This window comes from Podarcis cretensis, assembly GCF_951804945.1.
Source record: "Podarcis cretensis genome assembly, chromosome: 9".
NCBI classification, from domain to species: Eukaryota; Metazoa; Chordata; class Lepidosauria; order Squamata; family Lacertidae; genus Podarcis; species Podarcis cretensis.
Genome location: NC_137178.1, coordinates 52,480,602 through 52,508,003, shown reverse-complemented (window position 1 = coordinate 52,508,003; position 27,402 = coordinate 52,480,602). Strand labels below are relative to the sequence as shown.

General features: G+C 42.8%; 2 protein-coding genes and 3 long non-coding RNA genes across 10 annotated transcripts in view; 2 read left to right on the top strand and 3 right to left on the bottom strand.

The window, feature by feature from the left end:
• The first annotated feature begins 13 nt into the window (after positions 1-13).
• On the top strand, positions 14-12,131 carry CASP3 (caspase 3). 2 transcript variants are annotated; one of them, XM_079989948.1, is made up of 7 exons: positions 14-111; positions 3,483-3,564; positions 6,431-6,555; positions 7,542-7,670; positions 8,829-9,004; positions 10,141-10,258; positions 11,278-12,131. In XM_079989948.1, the coding sequence occupies exons 2-7, from the start codon at positions 3,491-3,493 to the stop codon at positions 11,502-11,504; spliced, it is 849 nt and encodes a 282-aa protein (XP_079846074.1). In that variant the 5' UTR covers positions 14-111; positions 3,483-3,490; the 3' UTR covers positions 11,505-12,131. The 2 variants fall into 2 exon arrangements, with proteins under 2 accessions (XP_079846074.1, XP_079846073.1); XM_079989947.1 differs by lacking the exon at positions 14-111 and adding an exon at positions 142-244.
• A 1,017-nt stretch (positions 12,132-13,148) lies between these two features.
• On the bottom strand, positions 13,149-15,396 carry LOC307223715. The gene is made up of 2 exons (XR_013842208.1): positions 15,055-15,396; positions 13,149-14,653 (listed from the first exon to the last, which is right to left on the bottom strand). It is a non-coding gene; the product is annotated as an uncharacterized lncRNA (long non-coding RNA).
• An 862-nt stretch (positions 15,397-16,258) lies between these two features.
• Positions 16,259-19,990, bottom strand: LOC307223722. Its single transcript, XR_013842219.1, has 3 exons — positions 19,926-19,990; positions 19,580-19,698; positions 16,259-19,002 (listed from the first exon to the last, which is right to left on the bottom strand). It is a non-coding gene; the product is annotated as an uncharacterized lncRNA (long non-coding RNA).
• A 3,361-nt stretch (positions 19,991-23,351) lies between these two features.
• IRF2 (interferon regulatory factor 2) overlaps positions 23,352-27,402 on the top strand; it is a 40,811-nt gene continuing 36,760 nt past the window's right edge. The window contains exons 1-2 of one of the 5 annotated variants that reach the window (XM_079989936.1): positions 23,352-24,276; positions 24,508-24,884. The gene's annotated coding sequence lies outside the window, so the exon portion shown is untranslated. Of the gene's footprint in view, positions 24,277-24,344; positions 24,465-24,507; positions 24,885-27,402 lie in introns of those variants that run through there. The other 4 variants (XM_079989938.1, XM_079989935.1, XM_079989937.1 and 1 more) reach the window with 4 other exon arrangements.
• On the bottom strand, positions 24,713-26,061 carry LOC307223723. Its single transcript, XR_013842220.1, has 2 exons — positions 25,743-26,061; positions 24,713-24,908 (listed from the first exon to the last, which is right to left on the bottom strand). It is a non-coding gene; the product is annotated as an uncharacterized lncRNA (long non-coding RNA).

Sequence of the window (27,402 nt, the reverse complement as noted above, 5' to 3'; positions counted from 1 at the left end):
GGAGACGGAGCGAAGGAGCAAAGTGCGGAGGAAAGAGGGAGCGCCCTCCGCCAGGCACTTGGGTCCAAAGAGGGAAACGGGCAACCGCAGGAGGAGGAGGAGGCGTCCGAGGTCAGTAGCCCGCGGATCGCCCAGGCTGCTGCTTTTTCTCCCCCCTCAGGGAAGCCTGCAGGCGCCCTCCCCGCCCGGCGTGGCGCTCCTTGTTTTGATAGCAGGAAGCGCGCGGGGAAAGCAGACGGCAAAGGTAAAACAAAGAAAAGTTTCTCTGCGGGAAACTGTTGCTTCCCCACCCATTCCCACGCCTCCCCCCCAGCCTCTCTCCTGCTCGGCTTTCCCCCTTCCTCCGGCAGCCCCTGCTGCTGTTGCAGCTGCTCGGCGCCATAGTTGCTTATTGTTCCTACTTCTTTCCGTCCCAGCGCATCTGAGGCGCGGATCACGGATGCCCTCGAGCCTTTTATTTAGGAACCAGGCGAGGAGCTGGCAGGTCTGAATCCAGCCCAGTGTTCGCTGAGCTGCAAACAAGAGGGGACCCGTTCTCTCTTTTCTTTTTTTTTACAGAGCGGAAGCAGACGAGAGATCTTACTTCAGCAGCATGCAGCAAGTTTTCTCTGAACCCACCCCCCACACATGTGGCTTGGTGGTAGAGTTGAGAAATCTCCCCTTCACTGTCTCTTGTTTTTGTTCTAATATTCTTTCAGCTCATCAGACATGTGGCATCCTTCTGTGACTGGATATGAAAGAATTAGTGAAGTAGTGCTTAAAAAAACAAACACCACTCCCCAAACACCCATTAGTATGCTAGTTTCTGCAGAAGGGAAGGACTATAATCTTGTTTGTGAGTACCAAAGCAGGGGATGGTAGCTAAACTACTTTGGTTTAATTTGAATCGCAATTAAAATTTGTGATAATTGTGTATGCTGCACTTGAATTGATCAATAGCCCAATGGGAGTACTTGGCATATCGAAAGGGTTGCTTAATAATGCCATCTTGTCTGTTTCTGTAGTTAGCAATCTTGCCAGTTTTAAAACCTGAGTTTTTCCTGTCATAGGTTTTGCTTGGAGACCAAGATGGAAACATAGTAATTTATCACCCTTCCACCAAAGACTTCATGGCAGCATTACCCATGAACTAATCCTCACTCAAATGGCTTAGATTAATATATGAAATTATGCTGTCAGTCTTAACAAAAAATTACTACAACAGTATCTGGAAAACGTTGCCAGTCTTGCAGGAATGCTTTAGATTTCCCTTGAAATTGGTGTTTTGCCTGAGGAGGAATTTTTGAATTTCATTTTGAACAAAATCTGGTGATAATTATTACCCAAGGAAGAACTACCAAAATCAATATGATTTTGGCTTTATGTAAAATTTCAGTGGTAACTTAAGAATTAGTCAGTTGGCCTGTGGATGGAGAAATTGGAAAGCTTGAGACTAAAGCAGTTGAATATTAATGTGAACTCTCACAATCATAAAGCAGCAGCACCTTTTTTCTCAAAAAAGGAGGAAAACAAAGTCAATGAGAGTCAAAATATTATTTTCCAACAAAGGAAAACATTGTTGTCTTAATGTCATCAGCACTAACCGCTCTGTACTAGAAACTAAACTTTATTCGGAATTAACCTTTTCAGTTTTCCAAGGAGGAATGACACACTATGGCGCTATACTGACAGTTGCAGATAGGCGCCTAGATCTTTTCAGCCTTGTGCAATTCATTGTATCTTCCTGTTAAAAGTGAAAATAAGAGTGTATGGATTGATAAACAAGGTTAAAGAGGAGAAGTATAGTTTCACAATAATAGGCTAGCTAGTTTTGCTTATCTATGTTCTCAGTCAAGTCTATGAAAGTCACTAGTGTCAAGAGCTCCAGAAAACATTTTCCATATTTATAATGTTTGTGGCTAAGTCAACATAAACAGATATATGTAGAAATAAAGCTCGTTGGGAGCAATTGACATGTGAAAACGTGCAGATCAATTTAGGTTGCATCTAGATGGCAGTTTCCTTTTGTGATTATTGCATCAAGTAGCAAATGGTAGAAAAGGCACCATAGCCAACAACTAGTGAAAGGGCTTTTATGTGATGCATAGTACAGTAGCCACTTTTATCATAGGCTTTCACAGCAACACATTTTGAGCAGATCCCATTGCAACAACTTCTGATTACGGGAATGTCTTGTGAGCCTACCATGTCAGTGGTGAGCAGGACCAGAGGCAAAAAAAAAATAGATGGAGCAATGAAAGTGACTTTTATCTTTGCACGGTTGGCTTCATTCCAGCCACATTCAAGTCAGAAAGGTGTGTATACACACACCTGCAGGCTGGGTTTGAGCCCCACATTGGACGAAAGATTCCTGCATTGCAGGCAGCTGGACTAGATGATCCTCATGGTCCCTTCCAACTGTAGAATTTCTTGATTCTATAATGATCCTACATGTAATGGGTAAAAAGACCAATCATGTCAGCTGTATTGTTACTGACTTTTCCTAGAAGCCTCATAACTTTATGTGCCCTTCAAAATGTTTCTTACCTAAGGGAGGAGGAACTTCAAAGCAGAATATCTGTTAACTTTCCTAGAAGCCTTTCTTTCATCCTTTGTAGAATGAGATCATCCTCCCCAGAGAGATGTATATTCTGCTTGACAGAATATGACATCAATGCATTAGATGAGGTAATGCTTTAGTACTCCGGTGAAGCTAGCTAGCTAGTAACTGTGTTGTCCTCCCAAGAGCTTCGATGCTTCAGTACGTTAGCATTGGTGTTGTGGAAAAGAAACAAACAGTCAGTGACAGAGCATATGTCTGACTGCACAAAATCAAAACAGATGTCTGCTGATGGATGGATCTTTTGTGGCCAAGTTGCTTAATTTTAACAGACTGTTGATTTTCAGGTACGGTGGTACCTTGGGTTAAGTACTTAATTTGTTCTGGAGGTCCGTACTTAACCTGAAACTGTTCTTAACCTGAAGCACCACTTTAGCTAATGGGGCCTCCTGCTGCTGCTGTACCGCCGGAGCCCAATTTCTGTTCTTATTCTGAAGCAAAGTTCTTAACCTGAAGCACTATTTCTGGGTTAGCGGAGTGTGTAACCTGAAGCGTATGTAACCTGAAGTGTGTGTAACCCGAGGTACCACTGTATAAAGTTATTTTTGAAGCAGTATTTTTTCTACCCTGTATTTGACTTTAAACCTGAACAGGTAGCCAAGTGTTGTAAATTGCTATAAACTACCCATTTGCATTTCCCCTTAGTGGGTTTATTAAAAATGCCTAGCTTTCAGCTAAATTTATGCTCCTTCAGAATAATTATGCCTCAGGGTTGTATTCTCCTTGTCTGAGGGAAGTTGGGGGCAGCTCATTTTTAATTTTTCTTTATCTGTTCTATTGATACATGGGAGGCCACAATTTTATTTTCCAGAAGCTTTGCTTTCTCCTTGCATTGATTGGCATTAAAAAATTCTGATGATAACACTTTATCCTTTGTTTACAGAAACAACTATGGCAGACATAAACCATATTATGAAATCCTCACAAACTGTGACAGATGCAAAAAAAATCCCTGGTTCTGAAGGGTAAGTGGGGATTTTGGCTATTGGTGTTGGTTGGTTCTTTGTGGTGGTCTTTTTCTTCTCTTCTAGCCACTGTAGGCTTCGGCTTTGCTTTAGATCTCCCTCAAAATATATGGAGTGTCCACCCCATAATATATCCATTCCTCCCATGGGCCTGGCACCAACTGATGGTGAGTTGTGACTCCTCCTTGCCATTAGCCATTATCCTACATGGAAAGACAAGGCAAGCAAACAGCAGTGAAAATGCAGCAACTCCCTGGACTTAATCTTATGTAAAAATGAGAGGAAAATACAAGAAGGGTACCAATCTTAGGAATGCCACTTGAATAAGTTGAGAAAGGCAAGTAATCAAGAAAACAAGTGTACAGTGGTGCCTCGCAAGACGAAATTAATCCATTCTGTGAGTCTCTTCGTCTTGCGGTTTTTTCATCTTGCGAAGCACGGCTATTAGCGGCTTAGCGGCTATTAATGGCTTAGCGGCTATTAACAGCTTAGCGAACTCGCAAGACCATAGGGAAATTCGTCTTGCAGAACGACTCAAAAAAACGGAAAATTCTTTCGTCTTGCGCGTTTTTCGTCTTGCGAGGCATTCGTCTTGCGAGGTACCAATGTATTAAACAACTAGGACTCCGATTTTTAATTCATAATGCATTGATGGAGTAATCATTGAGGGAAATGCAGATGAGCTCTCAATTACAGTGGTACCTCGGGTTACATACACTTCAGGTTTCAGACTCCGCTAACCTAGAAATAGTGCTTCAGGTTAAGAACTTTGCTTCAGGATGAGAACAGAAATCGTGCTCCGGTGGCGTGGCAGCAGCAGGAAGTCCCATTAGCTAAAGTGGTGCTTCAGGTTAAGAACAGTTTCAGGTAAAGTACAGACCTCCGGAACAAATTAAGTACTTAACCCGAGGTACCACTGTAATCGCAAATAATCAGTGGATTTTATTCAGTGTAGCACTAATGAGACAATTCCAGTTCCTCTTCTCCTACATCACATTCTCCCCTCATCTCCCACACATGCTGTTCTGGAGGTTGTCCCCTATCTCAGAGCATATTTGCAGAAGGAGAAGGGGAAGTCCTGTTGTGTTGGCTTCTGCTTGCACAGCCATGTCATAGCATCATAGAATTGTAGAATCGGAAGGGACCCCAAGGGTAATCTAGTTCAAACCTTTGCAATTCAGGAATCACAGCTTATTAGCTGAATATGTCCCAGTATGTTTTGGTGTTAGGACTATTAGTTGCTCTTGTAACTAGAAGATTGCTCCAAAGAAAAAGCATACACAGGAGATGTGCTCATGTACAGTTGTACCTTGGTTGACAAACTTAATCTGTTCATGGAGTCCATTCGACTCCTGAAACTGTTCGAAAACCAAGGCATGGCTTCTGATTGGCTGCAGGACCTTCTTGCACTCAGTCAGAAGCTGTGTTGGACATTCGGCTTCAGAAAAACGTTCGCAAACCAGAACACTCACTTCTGGGTTTGTGGCGTTTGGGAGCCAAAACATCTGAGTACCAAGGCGTTTGACAACCAAGGTACGACTATAATCAGCTATGTGCCAAAACAACTTGTTTTCAGAGACCTTGTCTGCCCTTTTGTATTGTTGTGATTCATATTTTATTGTAAAATCCATGCATAATGAGGTCTGTAAGAGAGACTATGCGAATAAATTCACAGAATTAAGGCTAAAAACTCTTGTAACTTTAGTCATTTTGAGATCTGTTCATAGGATCCTCACTTGGTGTATACTGGTTTCTTCACCATCCCACTTTTAAAAAGCACTCAAACGCTTATTTTTAAAATTCACTTGTACTTTTCAAGGACTACTGTTGTTCCTCTCAGATTAATACAAAAACGACTAGAGCCAATTTGATCCCCTCTTACGTGGTTTATATTACATAGCTATGATGTTAGACCCTATTCCTGTGACTATAATCTGTTTTAATTCTGAATCTTAAATTGCTGTAACCTGCCCAGGGATATGTTGTTGAAGGGCAGTTAACACATTAACTAATAATAATGATAATAGCAGTATTGCTGTATAGAAGGTGAATACAAAATGCTCAATGGAGGTCTTGCAGTCATAAAACCTCTTTTGAGCTTCTTGTGTGAAAAATCTTTGCACATTTCTCTCATTCTTCCTACTATGGTTCTGTCATATTTATTTCATCCCAAACATCTTGAATGCAGCTCAGCAGTGTAGGGGAGAGTTTACATCTCATTAATCTATTTCATGTGCTCAAAGGATCAGATCTGTTCTCAATTATCCAGTCTATCTAATAGTACAGTGGTACCTCGGGTTAAGTACTTAATTCGTTCCGGAGGTCTCTTCTTAACCTGAAACTGTTCTTAACCTGAGGTACCACTTTAGCTAATGGGGCCTCCTGCTGCCGCCGCGCCGCCAGAGCACGATCTCTGTTCTTATCCTGAAGCAAAGTTCTTAACCTGAAGCACTATTTCTGGGTTAGCGGAGTGTGTAACCTGAAGCGTATGTAACCTGAAGCATATGTAAACCAAGGTACCACTGTAATAAAAACATGAAATATTTTCTTTGTTCCATTGTATTTATTTAATAGTGGATATTTGAGGGAACTGTTTATAACTAGGTTGTTGTTGTTTTGCTAGCAATTTCTCATTCAGCAATAACATTCATGCTGTTCTGAACTTGTGCAAAATCCAAAAGATATCAAATTTTCAGTATAATTATATACATGCAAACTCAGAAGTCCTTTTGAATTCATTTGGACTTATTTGTAGGCAAATGTGTGTAGGATTGTAGCCTCAGTCTGCTTTTTAAATTCAGGATCAGAAAATTGAAAATTTGAGAGAGAGAGTTTAGTTTTACATTGTGTTTTATTTTTTCCTTAGGAAGAGCATACCTATTAGCAAATCTGTGGACTCTGTGATACCGGCAGATGAGAGTTACAGAATGGATCACCCTGAAATGGGAATGTGTCTTTTAGTCAACAATAAAAACTTCCATCCAGCTACTGGTAATTTTTTTTTAAAAAAAAACCTTTCTCCCCCTGCCGGTAAGGCTTCCCTCCCTGTAACCTGCTTTAAACTGTCAAAAGTGAAATATATCTACTGCTTAGTCTTTCTCAAAGTTGGCTGTTGTATGCTTAAGGAAGTCCGTAAATTCAAACATGCCTAAATCTGCATAGGAGAGAGCTGTTGGTCTTAATATCAGGAGAGAGGAACTTGTGGCCTCCCAGATGTTGGCCTCCCAACTTCCATCAGACCCAGGCAGCATGACCATTTGTCAGAGACGATGGGAGTTCTAGTCTCAAAACATGTGGAGGGCCACAGATTTCCAACACCCCTTTTAAATAGCAACGCTGTGCTTTAAGCACACAGTTAGGTGACTTCATTACACCTAAATGAAGCCTGACAATATTGTTCCTTTTCCTTCCAAGCTCAGTACAATCATACCTTAGATCCCGAACGCCCTGCGGGTCTAACGTTTTGGCTCCCGAACGCCGCAAACCCGGAAGTGAATGTTCCAGTTTGCGAACGTTCTTTGGAACCCGAATGTCTGATGGGGCTTCCGTGGCTTCTGATTGGCTGCAGGAGCTTCCTGGAGCCAATCAGAAGCCGTGCTTTGGTTTCCGAATGTTTTGAAAGTCGAATGGACTTCCGGAAGGGATTCTGTTCAGCTTCCGAGGTACGACTGCACAAGGTTTTTTCTATACATGTTTTATTTATATACAAGGTTGGTCCTTCCATGGATCGCCGGGTGATGCCAAGTTCAATTGTTCATCTGCAATAAAACCAGTGCACCCGTTGTTTCCATTCTTTCTGTGTTTACAGGGTGGAATGTCTTCCATAAATCCTGATATATTTCATATAGGAACAAGTCTTCAGGCTCCAGCTGTGCTTTCCCATATTTTATTTTCATATAACTGAGCAGAATTTGCCTGTGGCATACACTGTTTTCAAAAATTAAGTCAATGCAACTTATTTTCTTTTTTATCTAAAGGGATGGCATATCGATCTGGTACAGATGCAGATGCTGCACATGTTGTAGACACATTCAGGACCTTGGGGTACACAGTCAAGCCTTATAATGATCTTACATGTAGGGAGATTATTGAAGTTTTGCATAATGGTAAGTAGTGATTTGGTGGATGATGTATTGCCTGTTGTGCCAAAATATAAAATATAAACTCTTGGGTTTTTGTGTTGTCCGCTCTTCTTAGCAATGAGGAACTTTGATATTAAATAATAATTAGAACACCTGGTGTGGCAGAAGGGTTAAGGGTCCCTTTGTGTAGCAGCAGGCTGCATGCGCACCACTGAGTAGGAGGATCTGAAAGCATAGATTACCATCAAAAAGTCTGCTCTGACAGTCTTAAGTCATCTGTTGGAAATGGGCAAGTCTAGATACAGTCCCCTCAACAGCTGGAGATCAGAATTGACCACCTTGAGGGAATGCATATGTGGACCAGGTCCATCATGGAACAATGTGTTTGCAGGCCCAGCAACAAGATTTGGAAGTTGTGCCCCAGGTACTGAATACAATCCACCTCCGTGTCTGCTTTCATGAACTCTCCTTATGTTAAGATTTTAAAATTATATTTTAATTTTGCTTAAGCCTTAAGCAGTGTAATTGGTATTTCTAACTTGGATAACTTCAGAGTCTGAACTGGCAACTAAAAATATTCCTTCCTGATTAGGAATGTCAAGATATATATTCTTCACTCAGGAAAATATTTCAGTCTAGACACTAAGCTCATTCTAGAATAGAAGCCACTTTCAGTCCTGATTTTGTTACCCTTTCATTTGTCATACCCAACTTTCTTTAAATATTTCCACTTATAATGCTCTCCCACACTACTATTTGCTTTAATAAGATTCTTTTCGATACTCATTTATATAATAAGCCTGCTAATAACTGCTGTCACTGCCTCCTACCTATAAAAAGGGTTCTATGGCATATCAGCAGGATTTATCCTTCAGATATTAGTATGGCAAGAGCAGGGCAACTTTGGGGAGAATGTAACTGCATTCAAGCCTAAGGTAGCCTTACAGTTGCCACAAATTCATAGGAACGTTAAATTATCCTGTTACTATGCTGCTTATCCCAAAGAAGCTATACGATCGACAATGTTTGTCTCACTTTGTCTATTTGTTCGTTTGAGGGAAGCATTATTGTGCTTCAAGTTTTGCTATTGCCTAAAAGCTTCTTGTTGAAAAAATGTCAAATGAGTATTTGGAATTTCTGAATACTTAAACAATGTTTTCCCTCCACCTGGGTTTTTTGAAGCTGCCAAGGATGATCACAACAAGAGAAGCAGTTTTGTTTGTGTCTTGTTAAGCCATGGAGAGGATGGACTCATCTATGGTACAGATGGTCCTCTGGAGCTAAAAATGTTAACAAGTCTCTTCAGAGGAGACAGATGCAAGTCCTTGGCAGGAAAGCCAAAGCTCTTCTTTATTCAGGTAATTGTGCAAAATTGAACAGATGACAATACTGTGAAGACTTTCATTTTAAAAAACAAAAAAAGTTTCTCAAAGATAAAAGGAAATGTTATGTCTACATTATACTATAAGCATAAGATCTATGGTTACATTTCTGGGAATATAAAATATATCCAGTGTGTCTGGTAGTGTTAATTTTTTGCTTTCTAGCAGTGTTAATATTTCAGTTTCCATACCATTCCTACTGCTTAGAGAGGATAGCAGCAATACAAAAAACAAACAAACTAAAAATTCTCTTCCTTTAAAACTGGCCATTGAAACCCAAAACGAAAATCTTAACAGTGATTTTAGAAAATGCACAAGCTTAGACACTAGGATCATAGTTGTGTGGCAGCTGCTAAGAATTATTCTTTAAGTTCCCTGCTTTTTTTGACTATGGTAAACAGATGGAAAACAAGAGAACTGCCCCAACTGCCATGATCCCTGTTTATTTTCATTATGATGATTTTGTATTTGTCATTTAATTTTAGGTCTCCTACAGAATAATGCATTAATAATGAGAACACATTATTTTATGCCAGGCTTCCTCAACCTCAGCCCTCCAGATGTTTTGAGACTACAATTCCCATCATCCCTGACCACTGGTCCTGCTAGCTAGGGATCATGGGAGTTGTAGGCCAAAAACATCTGGAGGGCCGAGGTTGAGGAAGCCTGCTTTATACTAATTAGTAAAAGCTTGTCTACTTGGACATCCTTCAGAAACATTAGTCAGGGCTTTCACTGAGAAACAAAAATGGCCAAAACTAAGCATTTGACCAACGCCTCTAAACCATAACCAATTCAGAAAAGCATTTCTTACTGTTTCAGTTTAGGTTGGTGGTTTTCTCACCTGTGACCACAGTTTTAGCAGAGTGCTCTAAAAGTGCTGTGAACTTCTTCTCTGACTCAGAATGGCTTTTCCATGTCACAAAACTGCAAAGTTCAACTTGAAACTCATACCTCATCAAGATTAGCATGCCTCCCCTTTCAAGGTGTGCATAAACGAGTCCTCTTATTCCTTGTTTGTGTTCATTTGTATCCGACCGTTGCCATTTTCAGTGAGCCAATAATGGTAATATTTCTGGCTAGCACTTACTCTTCTGTCTTCCTTTGCGTAGGCTTGTAGAGGAACAGATCTTGATTCTGGTATTGAAACAGACAGTGGCACGGATGAAAGCACATGTCAGAAAATACCTGTAGAAGCCGACTTCCTATATGCCTATTCAACTGCTCCTGGTAAGATAAATGAATAAAAGATGCAGCCTTGTGGTCAAAATAAATCGATGGCTTGATGGCTTTATAACTTTTTATTTAATGCATCTCCTAGTCCAGGGGTCAGCAAGCTTTTTCACCAGGGGGCTGGTCCACTGTCCCTCAGACCTTGTGGGGTGCTGGACTATAAGACATCCCCCCCACGACTCTCCCCTCCCTTCTCCACAGCACCGGACGAGCACCTTGTGGCTGCTTACCTGTGTCTTGCGAGCGGCAGGGGCTGGCGGCAGTGGAGGGACGATGAGTGGCGCACGAAAGGGGCTGCTTAAAATGGTGGGCCGCTTGAGCACTGCTGCTGCTGGCATCAATAAAGCCCAGCTCCCTTCCTCCTCTAGGCAGGGTGGGGAGAAGCCAGTAGGAGGGCGGGAGGAGGCGGTGGCACTGTGTGAGGGAGAGGGAAAGAACATGCGCGCTGGCGATCCATGCGGCGATTCCCGGACCCTCCGCGGGCTGGATCCAGAAGGCAATTGGGCCTGATCCGGCCCATGGGCCTTAGTTTGTCGACCCATGTCCTAGTCCAACAAAGGTGCCTGAATACTTCTCCCTCCTTTTGTAAAACCGTTTCATGTACAAAAATGTTACTGGCCCATCAACCCGCATGCACTAGCTAGGTAGCCTAAGTGGAAAATATCTCCAAATCAACATGGCCATGTATGAAGATGGTTTTTTAATCTCAAGACTTCTCTTGGGGAATATTTGAGACTAAGGGGCGGTAGGCTTAACAGCAGGACAAATAAAAGTTGAATGAGATTAATGTGAAGCCCTTTACTAAACTGAATGAACACCCTTGTTCTGGGGCAAAGTTATCTAGTTGTGGTGGGGTGATTGTGACCTTAATCAGTTTAATAAAAGTAAGATTCCTGCACTGCATGGAGTGGATGATCCTGGGGTCCCTCCCAATTCTGATTCTCAAACATGATTAGCTTTTGTAGTCTCATTTTGAAGAACATTATATTTTATTCAATTCATTTTTTTTCTTATAGGCTACTACTCTTGGAGGAACTCATCAGATGGCTCCTGGTTTATACAATCACTGTGCGGGATGCTGAAACAGCATGCTACAAAACTTGAACTTATGCAAATTCTGACACGTGTAAATCGCAAGGTTGCAGAATTCAGTTCTTATTCAAACAGACCAGACTTCCACGGAAAGAAGCAGATCCCTTGTATTGTGTCTATGCTCACAAAAGATTTTTATTTTCCTCACTAGCTTCCTACACTGTGATGTGAAAGCTAGCAGAAGAGCACTAGCATTTTATATCATTTTTAACTCTTGACCCGATGTCCAGTCTCTAATACATAGGTTGTATTGAAATGTTATGACCTATGGGGTGGATTACTACAATCACTAGAATAGTGGGATCACTTGCTAGTTCAGAAATTCTAGTTTGGAAAATGAAAATATATGTAGATTTGCAGTTATGCTCTAACCTCATTGCTAAAATAGATTGAAGGAAGAGATCAACTATTACTGTCAAAATAAAGTATCAGTTACCGCAGACTGAAGAGCAGTAAAAGGTTACTTTTAGTTAACTTTGGTAACTGTTGCAGCCCAATCCTGGGGTTATTTACCTGAAAGCAAACTGTTGATAGAAATGGTATTCCCCCCCCCCCCCAAGTCAATACCATTAGAATTGGAGAAATTAATGTCATGACACAAGAGTGCAGTTTTTCAATATGGCGTAAGGACTAAACTATTATCTTTCATATACAATCATGTAGCACAATCAAACTTGTGAGGTACTTCTTCAGCCTTTTAGAAATGGCTATATGAAATGCTTTTTGAGCCTTTTCAAAGCTTTTTGACCACTATAGAATACCTTAAGATTTTTTTTTTTTTTTTTTAAAGGTGCTTCTTTTCTAATAGATGGCAAATGGTTCTTGGAACGCTGATCCTTACTGGATCCAGGCCTTAAAGCAGTTTTGCATGCTTACATTCACATTTCAGTTTAGGCAGGAGTGTTGTGCAAGTGGTAGTTTGTGAAGAGTATAAATTCAGCCTGCTCCTAAACACATTTTTTTGTGGTTCTTAGTTTTATTTATATATTCTATTTGATGATAAGAAGTATATGAAAAATGCATGTCCCATTTCCCAATCCTGATTCTGATTCCTTTTTTAAAAAGCAGCATGTTTTAAAATACTAAGACTTAGAAGCAAGTATGTAAAATAGAAGTTCATCTTCAGCTCGAAGTAAAATATTTCTTCGGCCCTTTCTAGCATGCAGATTCTTAACTACTTTCTTCATACAACTTTGTGTCCTGCCCGCATTGGCTCATTCTTAGCTTTCTTGACATGGCTCTTACAAGTCTGGGCTACGTGTCCCTGGTGACCTGCCCTTCCTTCCCCCTTTTTTTGAAGGTTGCTTCTATTTTCAGCTTATTACTCAGCTTTTTGTGCAGCTACATTGTCTTTATTATTTTTTTAAGACATCTGCCATTTTTCTTTCTCATCTGGAATCGTTAGTGATTGTGTCCTTAGTAACTCCTTTTTTAAAAAAACAACAACAACCCAACTTGTGCCTGCCTGGGGCTCTTTCCCCCAGTACTATATCTAGCTATGGAATCCCACCTAGTATTTCTCTGATACCATGAAAAACATCTTTCCTGAAATGAAAGGTTCAAGTTTTGCTACACTTTCTTCCACCTTTCCATATGTAATGTCATCATTACGTACAGTGGTTACTTTCCCCCCCCCCCTGAAGTTCTCACCACTTCCCTGCTGGTTAAGATCTAGTCAAGAATAGCCAACCCCTCACTGCTTCCTCCACATTGTGAAAGAGATGGTTTTCAGCAAGGCATGTCAGAAATTTGTTGCATGATCTGTGCTTAGCAGAGTTTGTATTCCCACAGATACCAGGACATGTTTCCCCAATCTTCCTTGGTATTGCAGTCTGTAGTATACTCCAACCATGATGTTTTGCTTCTCTTATTTTTACCCAGGGCTTCCCACAGGGACTATCATGATCACTATCGGGGATTACTTTCTAGGTGTGCACATTTGATAGGTAATGCTATTCACCCTCCTTCACTCAATATGAACTTCTGTAGATTTCAAGTAGGCTTACAAATAAGTAAGTACAGGCAACATGGTAGTTAATAATTTATGCTAAACCATGGTTTTGCACAACACGCACAAGCAGGTTCAGTGAGCCTTGTTTTTGCAAGCACTCCCTTTGCCCTCTTCACACATGGTCAGGAGGAAGAGTTTAGAAGCTTTTGCTTCCATTTTCGGTTAATGGGTTTGTTGCATCACTGAATTGGCAACCTGTAGCTAATGTTACTTATGCCAACTTTCAAACCATGGGTTACTAAGCTAGCTTGCATTAAACTGTTCCTAGTTCATGTCAAACACAATTCTGAGTCTAGATGGCACAGCAAACCGCAGCTAACTAAAAGTGGAAGAAAAAGCATCTGAGCTCCTCTGCCATGCAGGGAGCATATGAGCCTTGGCTTGCTGTGCCTGTGCATGTTGTGCTCAATATTAACATGATAGTGAATGTCTTCAGGCATGGATAAAAGCTTGTGTTAGTGAACTTGTGATGCTTGCAATACTCGGAGAAATTATTGTGAGTGTAACTGAGATAGCTGTGCATGTTTCGGGTTGAGACCTTTCATCTTGATCCAGATGGGAGATAATGTGCAGAAATAGGTTCTGCATGCATGTAAGATTTGCCAACAGCAAAATAGGAAATGGGAGCAAGTGGGACAGAATACAGCATTCACTGGTGTATGTGCATATCATGGCTCTTTGGAATAGAGTCACAGATCCACACTTCAATGTTTCTTGAAGTTTTGGTGTCCTTATTCAGCCATGGGGGCTCCTGGATTTGATCCATCCACCTACTCACCACCTGCTAAATAACTCTGAACTTTGAGAAGCAAGCACAGCAGTGTGCTTCAAATGGCATAGTATGCAATAGTTTCTATACATTTGAACTTATCGTCAGCTAAATAAATCAGTTAATTTATTCAGAAGAGTTGACTATGTCTCTTGCTTAGAGGCATGAATCTTTTAAAAAGAATAATACAGAGCAATATCTGAAACTACCCATCATTGCAAACAAGATTTTTGGCAAAGGTTTAAATTATTAGATATGATTAATTTATGCGTGTGACTGTGACTATCTTAACTCTTGCATGAAAACCTAATAAACCATGTGCATTGTTTAACTAGCTTTGGTTACTTTTTTATTTAAAAAAACCTAGACATTTAGAACGTCTTACAAGTTCCAGTTTCTCGGTCCTGTTTAAAGTGTATAGATAATCATATTAACCCAAATAGGGAAAAAATATATTCTACAGTTAAAGTTTAAAGAACACTTGCCAAATACAGATGTGAACTATTAACAGCAATGCAACCTCCATTTCGGACGCAGGTGGCGCAACCTCCATTTCGGACGCAGGTGGCGCTGTGGGTTAAAGCCTCAGCACCTAGGACTTGCCGATCGAAAGGTCGGCGGTTCGAATCCCTGCGGCGGGGTGCGCTCCTGCTGCTCGGTCCCAGCGCCTGCCAACCTAGCAGTTCGAAAGCACCTCCGGGTGCAAGTAGATAAATAGGGACCGCTTACCAGCGGGAAGGTAAACGGCGTTTCCGTGTGCGGCTCTGGCTCGCCAGAGCAGCGATGTCACGCTGGCCACGTGACCCGGAAGTGTCTCCGGACAGCGCTGGCCCCTGGCCTCTTAAGTGAGATGGGCGCACAACCCCAGAGTCTGTCAAGACTGGCCCGTACGGGCAGGGGTACCTTTACCTTTACCTTAACCTCCATTTCAGGCAATGAGTTGACCTCAAAAGTATTGTTCCTCTTTAATGTCACTCTGCCTATAATTTAGTGTGGCAAAAGAGACATTGTTCACGTGTCATGTTAAACCATAGCTTAAACAGTGGTTAAGACAAACGGGCAGCATGCAGTAAATTCTCAACTTTGCTTCTTCCCCACTTGTGGCCATGACAGGACCAACGAGTGGAACTCAACAAAATATTTGTACTAACTCAAGGATTAGTGCTTGTGCAAGAAACAGGATCCCCCCCCCCTTCTCTCCTCACATGCATCCTGTGCCATCCCCATATCTGCTCCTGGAAAGTTGGGAGAACCCCCCCCAAACAAAAATGGATACAGGGAGTGTACAGAGAGAGTAGAGGGGGAGAATGTTCCATTAGTAAAGGGTAAAGGGACCCCTGACCATTAGGTCCAGACATGGCCGACTGGGGTTGCGGCACTCATCTTGCTTTATTGGCCAAGGGAGCCGGCGTACAGCCTAGGACTTGCCGATCAGAAGGTTGGTGGTTTGAATCCCCATGACAGGGTGAGCTCCCGTTGCTTGGTCCCAGCTCCTGCCCACCTAGCAGTTCGAAAGCACGTCAAAGTGCAAGTAGATAAATAGGTACCGCTCCGGCGGGAAGGTAAACGGCATTTTTGTGTGCTGCTCTGGTTTGCCAGAAGCAGCTTAGTCCTGCTGGCCACATGACCCGGAAACTGTACGCCGGGTCCCTCGGCCAATAAAGCGAGATGAGTGCCGCAACCCCAGAGTCGGTCACGACTGGACCTAATGGTCAGGGGTCCCTTTACCTTTTTACAACCTCCCTTCAGTACAGATCCCCAAATGACTTCTCCAAGGAGTCTTCTAAGTGTCCTTATGTCCTGAAGAATCAACCAAGATTTTACACAGTATCCATTTTAAGTATAATGGCAACTTTGATTTTACTTCTTAATCTGGTCTCTTTGCAGTGCAATCCTATGAATTCTGAAGTCCCACCATGTTGGATGTTTATTCCCTGCCAGTATGTGTGCTGAGGACTGCAGGCTAGAATTGTGTATGAAAGCTGATTTCACACAATACTGCCCATATTAATGGTACATGCTGCAAGGCTGCAGCAACGTTGGCTATAGGGCCCACCAGATGCATTTATTTACTTGATGTGTGACTTAATCCTGGAATCCAGATGTAAGCGAAGGTAAACCCAACTAAAATACTTTCATTTACTTTTGCTAGTCCAACGACTGGAATTTACATGGCTTTGATAAAAATATTATGTATACCTGGGACAGGGGTCTCTTCTTTCCTGGGTTATGCTGTAAAACTCCCTATAGACTGATGTTTTTATAGAAATAACACCAGCAATAGTCCAAAGGAATTTCACTGTACAGTACTATATCATCTCAATCCAGACTACAGTGGTACCTCTACTTACATTTACCTCCAGTTACATCTCCTTTGGGATACGTAAGCGGGTTTCGCCACACACGCATGCGCAGAAGCGCTCTACCATGCTGTGCACATGCGCAGAAGTGGTCCCTCCAGTTGTGGAAACCTCAGGATCCGACCAGAGCTCCGGAACGGATCCCATCCACAACCGGAGGTACCACTGTATTATAATGTGCTATGTGGGCATGAGATCATTGCCACAGGGTGTCACTAGAGATAATGAAATAATTTGCCAAGGCTGAACGCTGCTCAGGAGTATCTGATGTAAAACCAGAAGAACCCAACAAATCCTGATTGAAGTATCATCTAGAATATATACTTGCTTGGGAATAAGTCCCACAGAGGGATTTATTTCTGAATAAACATACAAAGGACTGTGCTGCAATCTGTGTACACACCATACATTATAAGCATGTTTCTCTCAAAGAATTGTGGGAACTTACAATGTCGAGAGTGCCATAAATTGTAGCTGTGTGAGGAGTAAACGAAAGTTCGCAGTAAATGCATGGTGTGTATGTAGCCTTAATATCTAGGTAAATAATCTAAAACTGTTCAATAATATTGCAAATTCACATTTAATAAATGGATGGTTGAACTGCTTATAATTCCCACCCACACTTGCATGGGTTGGTATACATCTTCAGAGAAATCAGGAGTTATAGCCTTGTCTCCCACATAGAGTTAATATTTCCACAACGGTGCTACAGAGTAAAAGTTAGTTAAGAAATGTTTCCTGGTCCAGTGTCTTTTCAGGATTTATACAAATTTACTTAATTGCAGCAAAGAAAGCATAAATACTTGCATTTTTATTTATTTGTGGCATTGTTGTCTGAGCAGCCCAGGACCTCTGGGGAGTTCCTTTTGGTGCTGATGACACAGCAGTTTGACTTCACCCACGGAGGTGCACTCCATTGTCTCTCGAGACAGATGGATAGTAGCTCTCTGAGAGATAAACTACAGTTCCCAGGATTCTTTGGGTGAGGCCAAGTGATTTAAATTCATTTAGAATGTACAGTATGGTGTGGATGTGGCCTTGCTCTGTTCTATTTACTCTGCAGCTTATTTCATTTATCTGGCTTATAAATATGACAGTATTTCCCCCTTTTTATTTATTTCTACTTATTTAATTTGTTAGTCACTTTTTTGCCATAACAACTCAAAGCAACTCACAAATACATACATTAAAAGTAGGGAAGAAATACATTAAAAGCATCCCACTCACTCTAAAAGGCCACAGATAGTTAAAAGCCAAAGGCCTGGCTAATAAATAATGGTTTTGCTTGGTGCCTGAAGATATGTAACAATGGAGCCAGGTGAGTCTCCCGAGGGAGAGCAACAAATGGGGAGCCACCACTGAAAAGGCTCGTTCTCATATTGCTTTTTTTAAACCTCTTTACATTGGCTTCCTCTCTTCATTGCATTGATTTTAAAATCTAACTTTGAAATGTTTGCATTCTGTTGCTCCAGATTATTAGTTTCCCCTGTACATTATTTCTAGACCCCTGAGTGCTTCTTGTTCTTACATTTCCATTTTCTTTATTTTGTTATACTTTTATAAGTCACCGCCTGCAGCTATTTCTGCCATCTAGTCCTTCCTACTCTTTAAGAGGGGCCTTCACATATTTATTTTCACATATCTTTTCCAAATGAAGTATTTTAATTCAGTCTCTCTTACTCCATTGTATTCCCTTACAAAGGAAGAAAAGGAGAGGTTAAAGAGGTATGTTTATTTAGACTGCAGGCAGGATGTTGCTTTTCTTATAAATTCTTTGTTATTATATTGCATTATATTAATCATCATACATAGTTCTCCCTCCTGGGGTAGACAAATCTTGTCAGTTTTGGTTCCTCTCAGTTTCTCATTCTTAACTTCAGTTCTCTATATTTCCACATCAGCTGGCAATTTTCAAAAAAACTATTCCTCATGAAAATTTATCTGCATTTTAGTATGGGTTTCTTCTAATGTACACAGTTTTGGAGAACAGTTTTTCATAATCTAATGGATTTATCTGTGCTATATTCACTAATTTATGCATCACATTTATTTTTGTACACACTGCTTGGCTAGAGAACTGCACTGCAAAATTCAGAGAAGTGTGAATTTCAAAGGATGTTTGCGTATTTGTTTCAGAAAACATAGATTTGGCAGGTTTGTCTTTAAATGCAACCTGAAATTAATTTCTTCCCCATCCTTCCTCCTTCCTCTCATTTTTTCTGATGTATACACATTTATTTATTTTTTACATATTACTTGACTAGAAAACTACACTGCGAAATTCAGAGAGGTGTGAATATTGAAGGATACTTGTGTTTTGGTTTGCATATTATTTTGCGAAGTGTGACTTAGGTGTGACCTTTAAATGAAAGCTGAATCAAAAAAAAATTAATCCCTAGACAAACATTAGATCCATTATCCTTCTGTGCTGTGTTTCTCCAGATTCTAAGACTGAAGGCAGGTACTGTCTTTGTCTTGATCTATTAGTGGCTGTGGAAGCCTCTTTTGGCTGAAGAACAGAATAAAAATATATATTTAGTTAATTAAATAATCAATATTAAAATTCATGTAAAGAAAATGCAGGTTGGATAAAATTAAGCAGGAGGGAGCAGAGATTGAAAACATTCCATTCTTATTGGTTCAGGCTACTATAGAACTCCAATATTCTTGGCAGCAATTTTGCTGGGGTGCAGTTTGATTTATAGAGCCACTTAGATTGCTTCTAACTGCCAAATTGATTTAAGAACCTCACTCAGTGTCCAATCAGGCCTTTCACCCACAAACCGAACCAATCACAGAGCAGATCAAAAGCCACCAGTCATATGGGGAGTTCTATCATTTTCCAAGCCTCTTTTATTTCCTCAAGCTTAACTTGATTCAACCTGTGTTTTATTTTTTCTTAAATATTTTTTCTCCTTATTTCAGTAATCTTCATAACTTTTAAATATATTGTTTCTATACTTCTCATCTGTTGTGAATATTTAGTCACAATCATCCAAGTTGTTTCACACCTAACAGTCAGTTTGAACCTTGGCCTCCCAAGTCCCAGCCCATCACTGTAACCATTACACCATACTAACTTATACCTTTTTTTCCTGGGATGTCTTCATCCAATAAAAGGGGTATTCTTAGTTTCATTTGACAAATGCTAGAGTGGTATTCTATGTACTGATCCATGTCAGTATTTGCCAAGTGGGGGGGGGATCTATTACAGTGGTACCTCTGGTTACGTACTTAATTCGTTCCGGAGGTCCGTTCTTAACCTGAAACTGTTCTTAACCTGCAGCACCACTTTAGCTAATAGGGCCTCCCGCTGCCGATGCGCCACCACCTCATGATTTCTGTTCTCATCCTGAAGCAAAGTTCTTAACCCGAGGTACTATTTCTGGGTTAGCGGAGTCTGTAACCTGAAGCATATGTAACCCGAGGTACCACTGTAATCTGACAAGAAGTGTTTCAGGCTTTTTAGGGCTTACAACACAGACAAGCTAAAACAGACAGACATCTATGAATCGGCCTAGACCTCCTGGGCACACAGCTTCTCCTCAAAGGCCTCACTCTTTTTCTGCCATGAGGTAAGTCCCACTGAACACAGTCTGAATTGCTCCCAAGGAAACATACTTAGCACTCAATTGTTAAGTTCCCAATGGCCTGTCATTTATACCAAAGTTAAATACCTTAATGTAGCATATTTGTATCACAAGCGAGTACCACTTCTTAATTCCTTTCCCAATAAAGTGGTTCCCTAGTTATGAGGAAAAATATAATGAAATCTACTGCTGCCTCCCTTTACTACATTTAGGCATCAAAATACCTACAGGTTAAGTACTTAATTCGTTCCAGAGGTCCGTACTTAACCTGAAGCACCACTTTAGCTAATGGGGCCTCCTGCTGCCGCTGCGCTGCTGGAGCCCGATTTCTGTTCTCATCCTGAAGCAAAGTTCTTAACCTGAAGCACTATTTCTGGGTTAGCGGAGTCTGTAACCTGAAGCGTATGTAACCTGAAGCGTATGTAACCTGAGGTACCACTGTATTGTTTGTTTTCAGGATCTGTACATGTGATCTGTTGTTATAAGCATGGCCTGCATATTTTCTTGTTTCCAGGTTTTGAAGATGGCACCAGGATACTGCCATTATTCTTGAAATTATCAGGGTTTTTAAATATAGATATATTTGTGTCAGAATGGAATTTATTAACAATTTCTCCCATCCCTGCACTGCCAATCTGGAGGCCCACAAGTTCCCCATTCCTGCTGTGCGTGTTTTATTTTGTTTTGTTTTGCTTTTTTAAAATTTGCCTGAAGGGCAAATTTATAGGTTCCTGTTTTGAAGAACCACTTTTTCTGGAAGCTTCCTCAAAGCCACAGCGCATTATTTTCTGATGTGAAGCAGTCTTTGAAATAGAAGCTTGCAGAATATATGTAACCTATAAAGGGATTCCCCGGTACAGTGGTACCTCAGGTTAAGTACTTAATTCGTTCCAAAGGTCCGTACTTAACCTGAAACTGTTCTTAACCTGAAGCACCACTTTAGCTAATGGGGCCTCTTGCTGCCGCTGTGCCACCGGAGCACGATTTCTGTTCTCATCCTGAAGCAAAGTTCTTAACCCGAGGTAACATTTCTGGGTTAGCGGAGTCTGTAACCTGAAGCATATGTAACCTGAAGCGTATGTAACCCGAGGTACCACTGTAATTATGTACGTTAGTATTTATGTGAACTAAGACAGAGGAAGACACATGAAAGGTGCTAGACTGAGGTAAAAAATATTGTTATGATAAGTATGAGACACTTGATGAATGCTAAAAAATTATCTGTTAAGATTTTAGAGGCCTGAGAGAAGTGTCAGGACATGCTGACATTACCAATAAAGGACACTGACGTTAACTGTGGTGGTTTTGTAAGCTTCCAAAATAAGCTTCACTGCAAGGTGAATGGGCCAGGTGGTAGACCTCTCAGCTCCAGATGGTCTTGGATGATGAATTATTTGGATCTGTTCCAATCCAGCTTTTGGCACAGGAACAGCCTGAGCCCCCAATGGAAGATTTATGCCAGAGAATTGATTGAAGAAGTGCCATGTTCTTAGTTCTCCTGGACCTTTCATTGGCCATGGTGTCCTTCTGGACTGCTTATCTGGGTTGTTTTTACAAGACCTGGTCCTGTGGTGGTTCCTTATGTTCTAGAGAAGCCTTTCTAGAAGGTGATACTGGGAGACGATTGTTTCACTTCATGTCTATTGCTGTCTGGTGTATCCCAGGGTTCAATACTGTCCCTTATGCTCTTTAACAGCTACATGAAACCACTGGCAGAAGTTGGAGGTTTGGGCTGCAGTGTTCATCAGTATGCTGGTACCACACAGCTTTACTTCTTACTTTCAGATCCAGGAGAGGTTGTTTTTGAACTGTGAGTTGCATGTTTTGTTGTTTGTTTTGAATGTGTATTTCTAACTTACGGATTTTGCATTCCCTCTCGCTTCATCACACATGACCAGGGGGCATGACACAGTAATGTAAAACCCAATAAAGAATAAGAACTATAACATTATTTGAAATATACCCATCTCCATCTATTTAGTATATCACTCAGTACATAGCCATGCATCTATTGGGCCTGGCAGAAAAGGTGTCTTCAGCTGGCACCCTAAATGAACCAAAGCTGGTTAATTCCCTAATTTCCCTTTATTTAGGAACACAGGAAGATGTCTTATGATGAGTCAGGCCCATTGGTCTTCTAGCTCAGTACTATTTAGCAATACTGACCAGCAGCACCTCTCCTGGGTTTCAGACAGGATATTTTCCAGCTATACCTAGAGATGCTCCACCACTGAGCTATGACTCCAAACACCTCCATTAAATTCGTCTAACTCGATAAATTGAAAGTGTAATATATGTGTCAATGTGTATATGTAAAAGGGAATTCTGGCAACAGATGGACTGGAATTAACTTTGGTATTTGTCCAGCAATATCCCCCCACCTTTAAAGGCGGCAGTGCTGGTTGCCAATAATTTTATTTTCTCTGGTGTGTGAGACAAAGTTTTGCTTTTGGTATGCGTTTTGAACAAAGATTAAAAGGTGGAAGTTACAAGTGGCATCTGAAAAAGAAGAAGCAAAGACAGAGGCAATAAGCACAATGAGTCATTAATGTCTGAATTCCAGTTCATCTTTGCCAGAAATCATACACCATGTCATTGAATCATCTCAGAAAAGGAGTGGGCTACAAAACAAACAAAAAACCATCAGCCAGGAAGTTCTGCTGACTTGGGAGATGTATCTGCTTTATTCTATGACTGACGCCAGTCTTTTGAAAGACACGTTTTAAGTTTTGTAGGCAAGGAAGACTAATTTAATAATTAAGTTGGCTAGATAATTTCTCTAATTCTTTTAAGCCATCTTGAGAGATGTTTGTTTCACTTTCTTCCCCAGGCTTTCAATAAATATTTTCAGGGCAGGTTATTATTGTTATTTATGAATTTATGTATTAATAAGTAACCATGAAAAGGAATATGACAGCAATGAAATAGTAAAAACAATAAAGCCCTCAATAATCAATGAAAGAGGATGAAAGACTCAATAAATGTTAAAAAGCCATGGAAAATAGATGGATCTTTGCCGGGAATCAAAATGACGAGAGAGTAGATACTAGGCAAGTCTTCCTGGGTATTGCATTCCATAGGCAGGATGCCACCACCAAAAGAAACACAAGGCATGGGCTTGGAACCAAAGGACCATGCAGCTAATTCTACCCCCAAGAGAAGGATTTGGACCTGTGGTTTTTTCAACAACAGCACATGCTACACAGGAAGTGACTTTTCGAAAAGGGAGGAGTTTCACAGTGGTTGGCTGCTTAAAAAAACAATCCCACTGGTTATTTCCCCAACCTCATTATAAATAAAAAATCAGAAGAAAGAAAAGAAAATTATACATGTGGCACGGCACTCTATGCCCTGACTTCTCAAATCCTCGCTTAGATAAGCAGCCACTGCCTCTTAGGCTGTTATTGTTTGTTTCACAATGACTAGAAACTTGGCTCTCTCTTTTTAGCAACAAAACAAGCCGAATCTCCCGGTTCTGCCAGAGGCCGCCGGTTCCACAGCGCGCGCGCACACACACACGTATACACACGGCGTGCAACGCCCAAGGTCGGATCCAGCATCTCTCGGTCCCCCTGGGTCTCTTCGCACAAGGCTCTGGAAGATGCTCGGGCGCCATTCCGTCCCCAGGATACAGCATCCGACCACAGAAAAAGGAGGCGAAGACGAGGAGGAGGGGGGAAGCAGTGGCTGCTTGTAAGCCCCGGTTTCCCTTACCGAGGAACCGAAACCTCTATTTCCGCCTCCCCCTCCCCCACCAGCCACTTTCCGCCCGCTCGCCGTGGGCTGATGTCGCTGTTGCTGGAGGGAAGTGAAAATGAAATCGACTTTTCTGAGAACTGATGAAAGCAGCGGAGCCTGCCAATGAACGGCTGCGGCAAACTTCCGCACCCCTTTCTCTCCTTCCAGCCCCCACCTCCCCTTCTCTCGCTCTCTGCACAAACAGGCCTGGAAGAGGAGCAGGAGGAGGAGGAAGGGAGGGGGGGATTTCCAAGACTCAGCTCCTCGCGGCTTCCTCCCCTTGTTTTGCTTTCGATCTGGGCTGATCTCCGCCAAAAGCAGAGGAGGAGGGAATAACTTTTAGTTTTGCTCCCGCGATTTATGCAGCCGCCTGTTTTCCTTTCCATTTTGCGTCTCTTGGCAACCGCGATAACCTTGAAGGGAACTGCCATAAATAACGCGAAACAAACTTATTGGTAAGGCATTTTTTTCTAAACAAAAACCAAAACCCAAATATTAATCCTTTGCAGATTAGGCGTTTCTCTCCCCGCCCCCCACATGCTTGAGACGTTTGCTTCCAGAAATGTTGCTATTGATCTTGATTGAAAACAAAAATAAAAGGCCAGCGCCGTTGCGGGTCATATGATTTTAGGTGCAGCTACTGGTAAGAGAATGCAGGGCTTTTAATTTCACTTTTGGATTTGCAGAGGCTGGGAAGGGATCGGCTGGAAGGACGCGTTTCTCTCGCTGGTTGTGGGGCTCTGAAACAGGCGGTTTGCTTAGGGGGTTGCCGGATGGCGAGAAATAGCAGCGGCAGAAACAAAGGCGAGGAGCGATTGCGACGGGGCGGAAGGGAGAAAATAATCTGGATTTAGGAGCACAGAATTTGAACCGAGCCCAGGAGCACCTTGCTTGGGGGACGCGGAGGAAACAACTTTTATTTTCACTCCCGCGGAGGTTGACGAGAGAAGCTAATGGAGCTGCTGAGCTGGTGGACACTTGTTGTTTTCGATCCCGGGATACGTTGGCCATGCGGATATTATTTCTGGCAGCTGACCAGCCTCTTCGCGGGCGTGGAAGCTAGGTGAGCGAGCGAGTGCCCCCAACCCTGCAATGCACGAAGGGGAGAGCTGTGCCTAAAACCGGGGGGCGGGCGGGGGAAGGATTTCTCTTCCCACCTCGGGGACTTTGAACCCAGCCATGGCGGGGCAAGGCCCGTTCCGGTAGAAATCGCTTTGCCGAGAGAGGAGACCCGGGCGGTTCCCGGGGCCCTGCGGCTGCCGCTTCCTATATGCTTTTCCTTTCCCACTCGGTGCTGTGAAATGAGGTCGGGTAGGGGGGAATTGGGCTGGGTGGTTTCGTAACGTGTGCTTGGTACCGAAGGGCGCCGTGTGCTCTTTTTTTGCTTTTCCCCGCAGAGGCCTTGCGGCTGCCGTCTCCGCTCTCCCCTGCCCCTCCCCGAGAGGCTGTATGTAAGAGGAAGAACCAGGCAGGGAGGCGGCCTTGGGCTGGAGCCGGAGAGAAAGGGAGGAAATGGCCACTTCCCGCCCTTAACTAGCAACTGGCGCTTGTGCGGGGGGGGGGGAGAGACACACCTGGAGGTGTCACTCTGCCCGCGGCGGCGGGGGGAGCCCCCGCCTCCCCCAAATACAAGCGTGACCCTTCTCCCCCCCCCCCCCGCGAAGTAGGTTGTTGGTTACACAAGCCTGGCTCGGCCACTTCCTTTTCTCCTCCGCCTCAGCGGCCGGGTCAAGCCGTGACGTGTCTGCTCCGCTTGGCCAATGGGGAGCCGGATTCGAGGCAATAGAACGCGGCACTGGATACTTCTGCGGCTCGAGGCGTGGGAGGAGAAAGGCGAGACTAGGTGCATTTTGTTCCAGGAAGCTCGGCTTATCTGGTGCAAGGGCTAGCAGATATACCTCCTTTCGCGCGCTAGCCTTACCCGTTTTTGCTTGAAGTCAGGCCGAATAGGTTGGAACCCGACGTTTTTTGTTTTTGCCAAGGGATGGTTATTATTCTAGGGCAGGGTTTGGGGAACCTGTGGGCCTCTAGGTGCTGCTAAACTGCAACTGCCATCAGCCCCCCAGCCAGCCAGCATGGCCAGTGGTCAGGGATGATGGGAGCTGGAGTTCAGGAACACAAGGTTGAGAAAGGCGGTTCTAGAATGTCACAGCTGCCTATGTTGGCCTTCTTTGTTGGTCATTGTGTTTAGGTACATGCACTTGGGGACGCGGGTGGCACTGTGGGTTAAACCACAGAGTGTAGGGCTTGCCAATTAGAAGGTCGGCAGTTTGAATCCCCACAACGGGGTCCCCGCTCCTGCCAACCTAGCAGTTCGAAAGCACGTCAAAGTGCAAGTAGATAAATAGGTACCACTACGGTGGGAAGGTAAACCGCATTTCCATGCACTGCTCTGGTTCGCCAGAAGCAGCTCAGTCATGCTGGCCACATGACCCGGAAGCTGTACGCCAGCTCCCTCGGCCAATAAAGCGAGATTAGCGCCGCAACCCCAGTCGGTCATGACTGGACCTAATGGTCAGGGGTCCCTTTACCTTTACCTTACTTAGGAAAGTGTACCTTAGAACAGAATCTCTAGTTAGCAAATTCATGGTGCCACATGGTTGATTTACTCTGGTTTAATTAATCTAAAATCATTACCGCCCCAGTTTATGCTTTGCCACTTTTAAAGGATTTGTTCTAACAACCTTAGATTGTGGCATGGCAGCCCCTTTGCTCACTGGGATTTAGCCGTAAATGTCATGTGCAGAGGCAGCAGGCATACCAGTGCAGAGCAGGTCTTTTGTGAAAACCCGGTGTGCACAGAGTTCTGTGCATGTCTTGTATGTGACTGTCTCTAAGGTGACAGCTAGAAGTCAGCAGTGGTTGCCACACTTAAAGAAACCGCTAGAATTTTACACGAATTAAAATTTGATAGTCTGTAAACCTGCATTTCCACTTTTCACTGAATCATGACACTGAATACAAAAGAGCCATTGAAGTGAGGGGCATAAAAGTATATTGGCTATGAATGTTGCAATGTTGTGTGCCTGTAATATCAAAATGTACTTTGTCTGCAAAAATTGCTCAGCATGAAGACTAGGCTATGTGAGAAGTAATGGGGGGGGGGCTTCTCAGTAGTGGCACCCACCCACCTTTGGAATGCCCTCCCATCAGATGTCAAGGAGATGAGTAACTATATAACCATCTGAAGGCAGACCTGTATAGGGAAGCTTTTTAAGACTTTGTTTTTGTTTTACAGTGGTGCCTCGCAAGACGAAATTAATTCGTTCCGCAAGTTTTTTCTTCTTGCGAGTTTTTCGTCTTGCGAAGCACGGTTTCCCATAGGAATGCATTGAAAATCAATTAATGCGTTCCTAGGGAGACCGCCTTCAGACCAGATCCGGGGACAGTCTGTCCCCGGACCTCTTCTGAAGGCTGGTGGGGGGAGAAGGACTTTTCTCCCCACCGCCAGCCTTCAGAACAGCCTTCTGAAGGCTGGCGGTGGGAAGAAAAGCCCTTCTCCCGCCGCCAGCCTTCAGAAGAGTTCCTGCAGGGCTGCCTAGGCTGCGGATAGCAGCCTGCTGCCCGCTGCGAGGGATGCT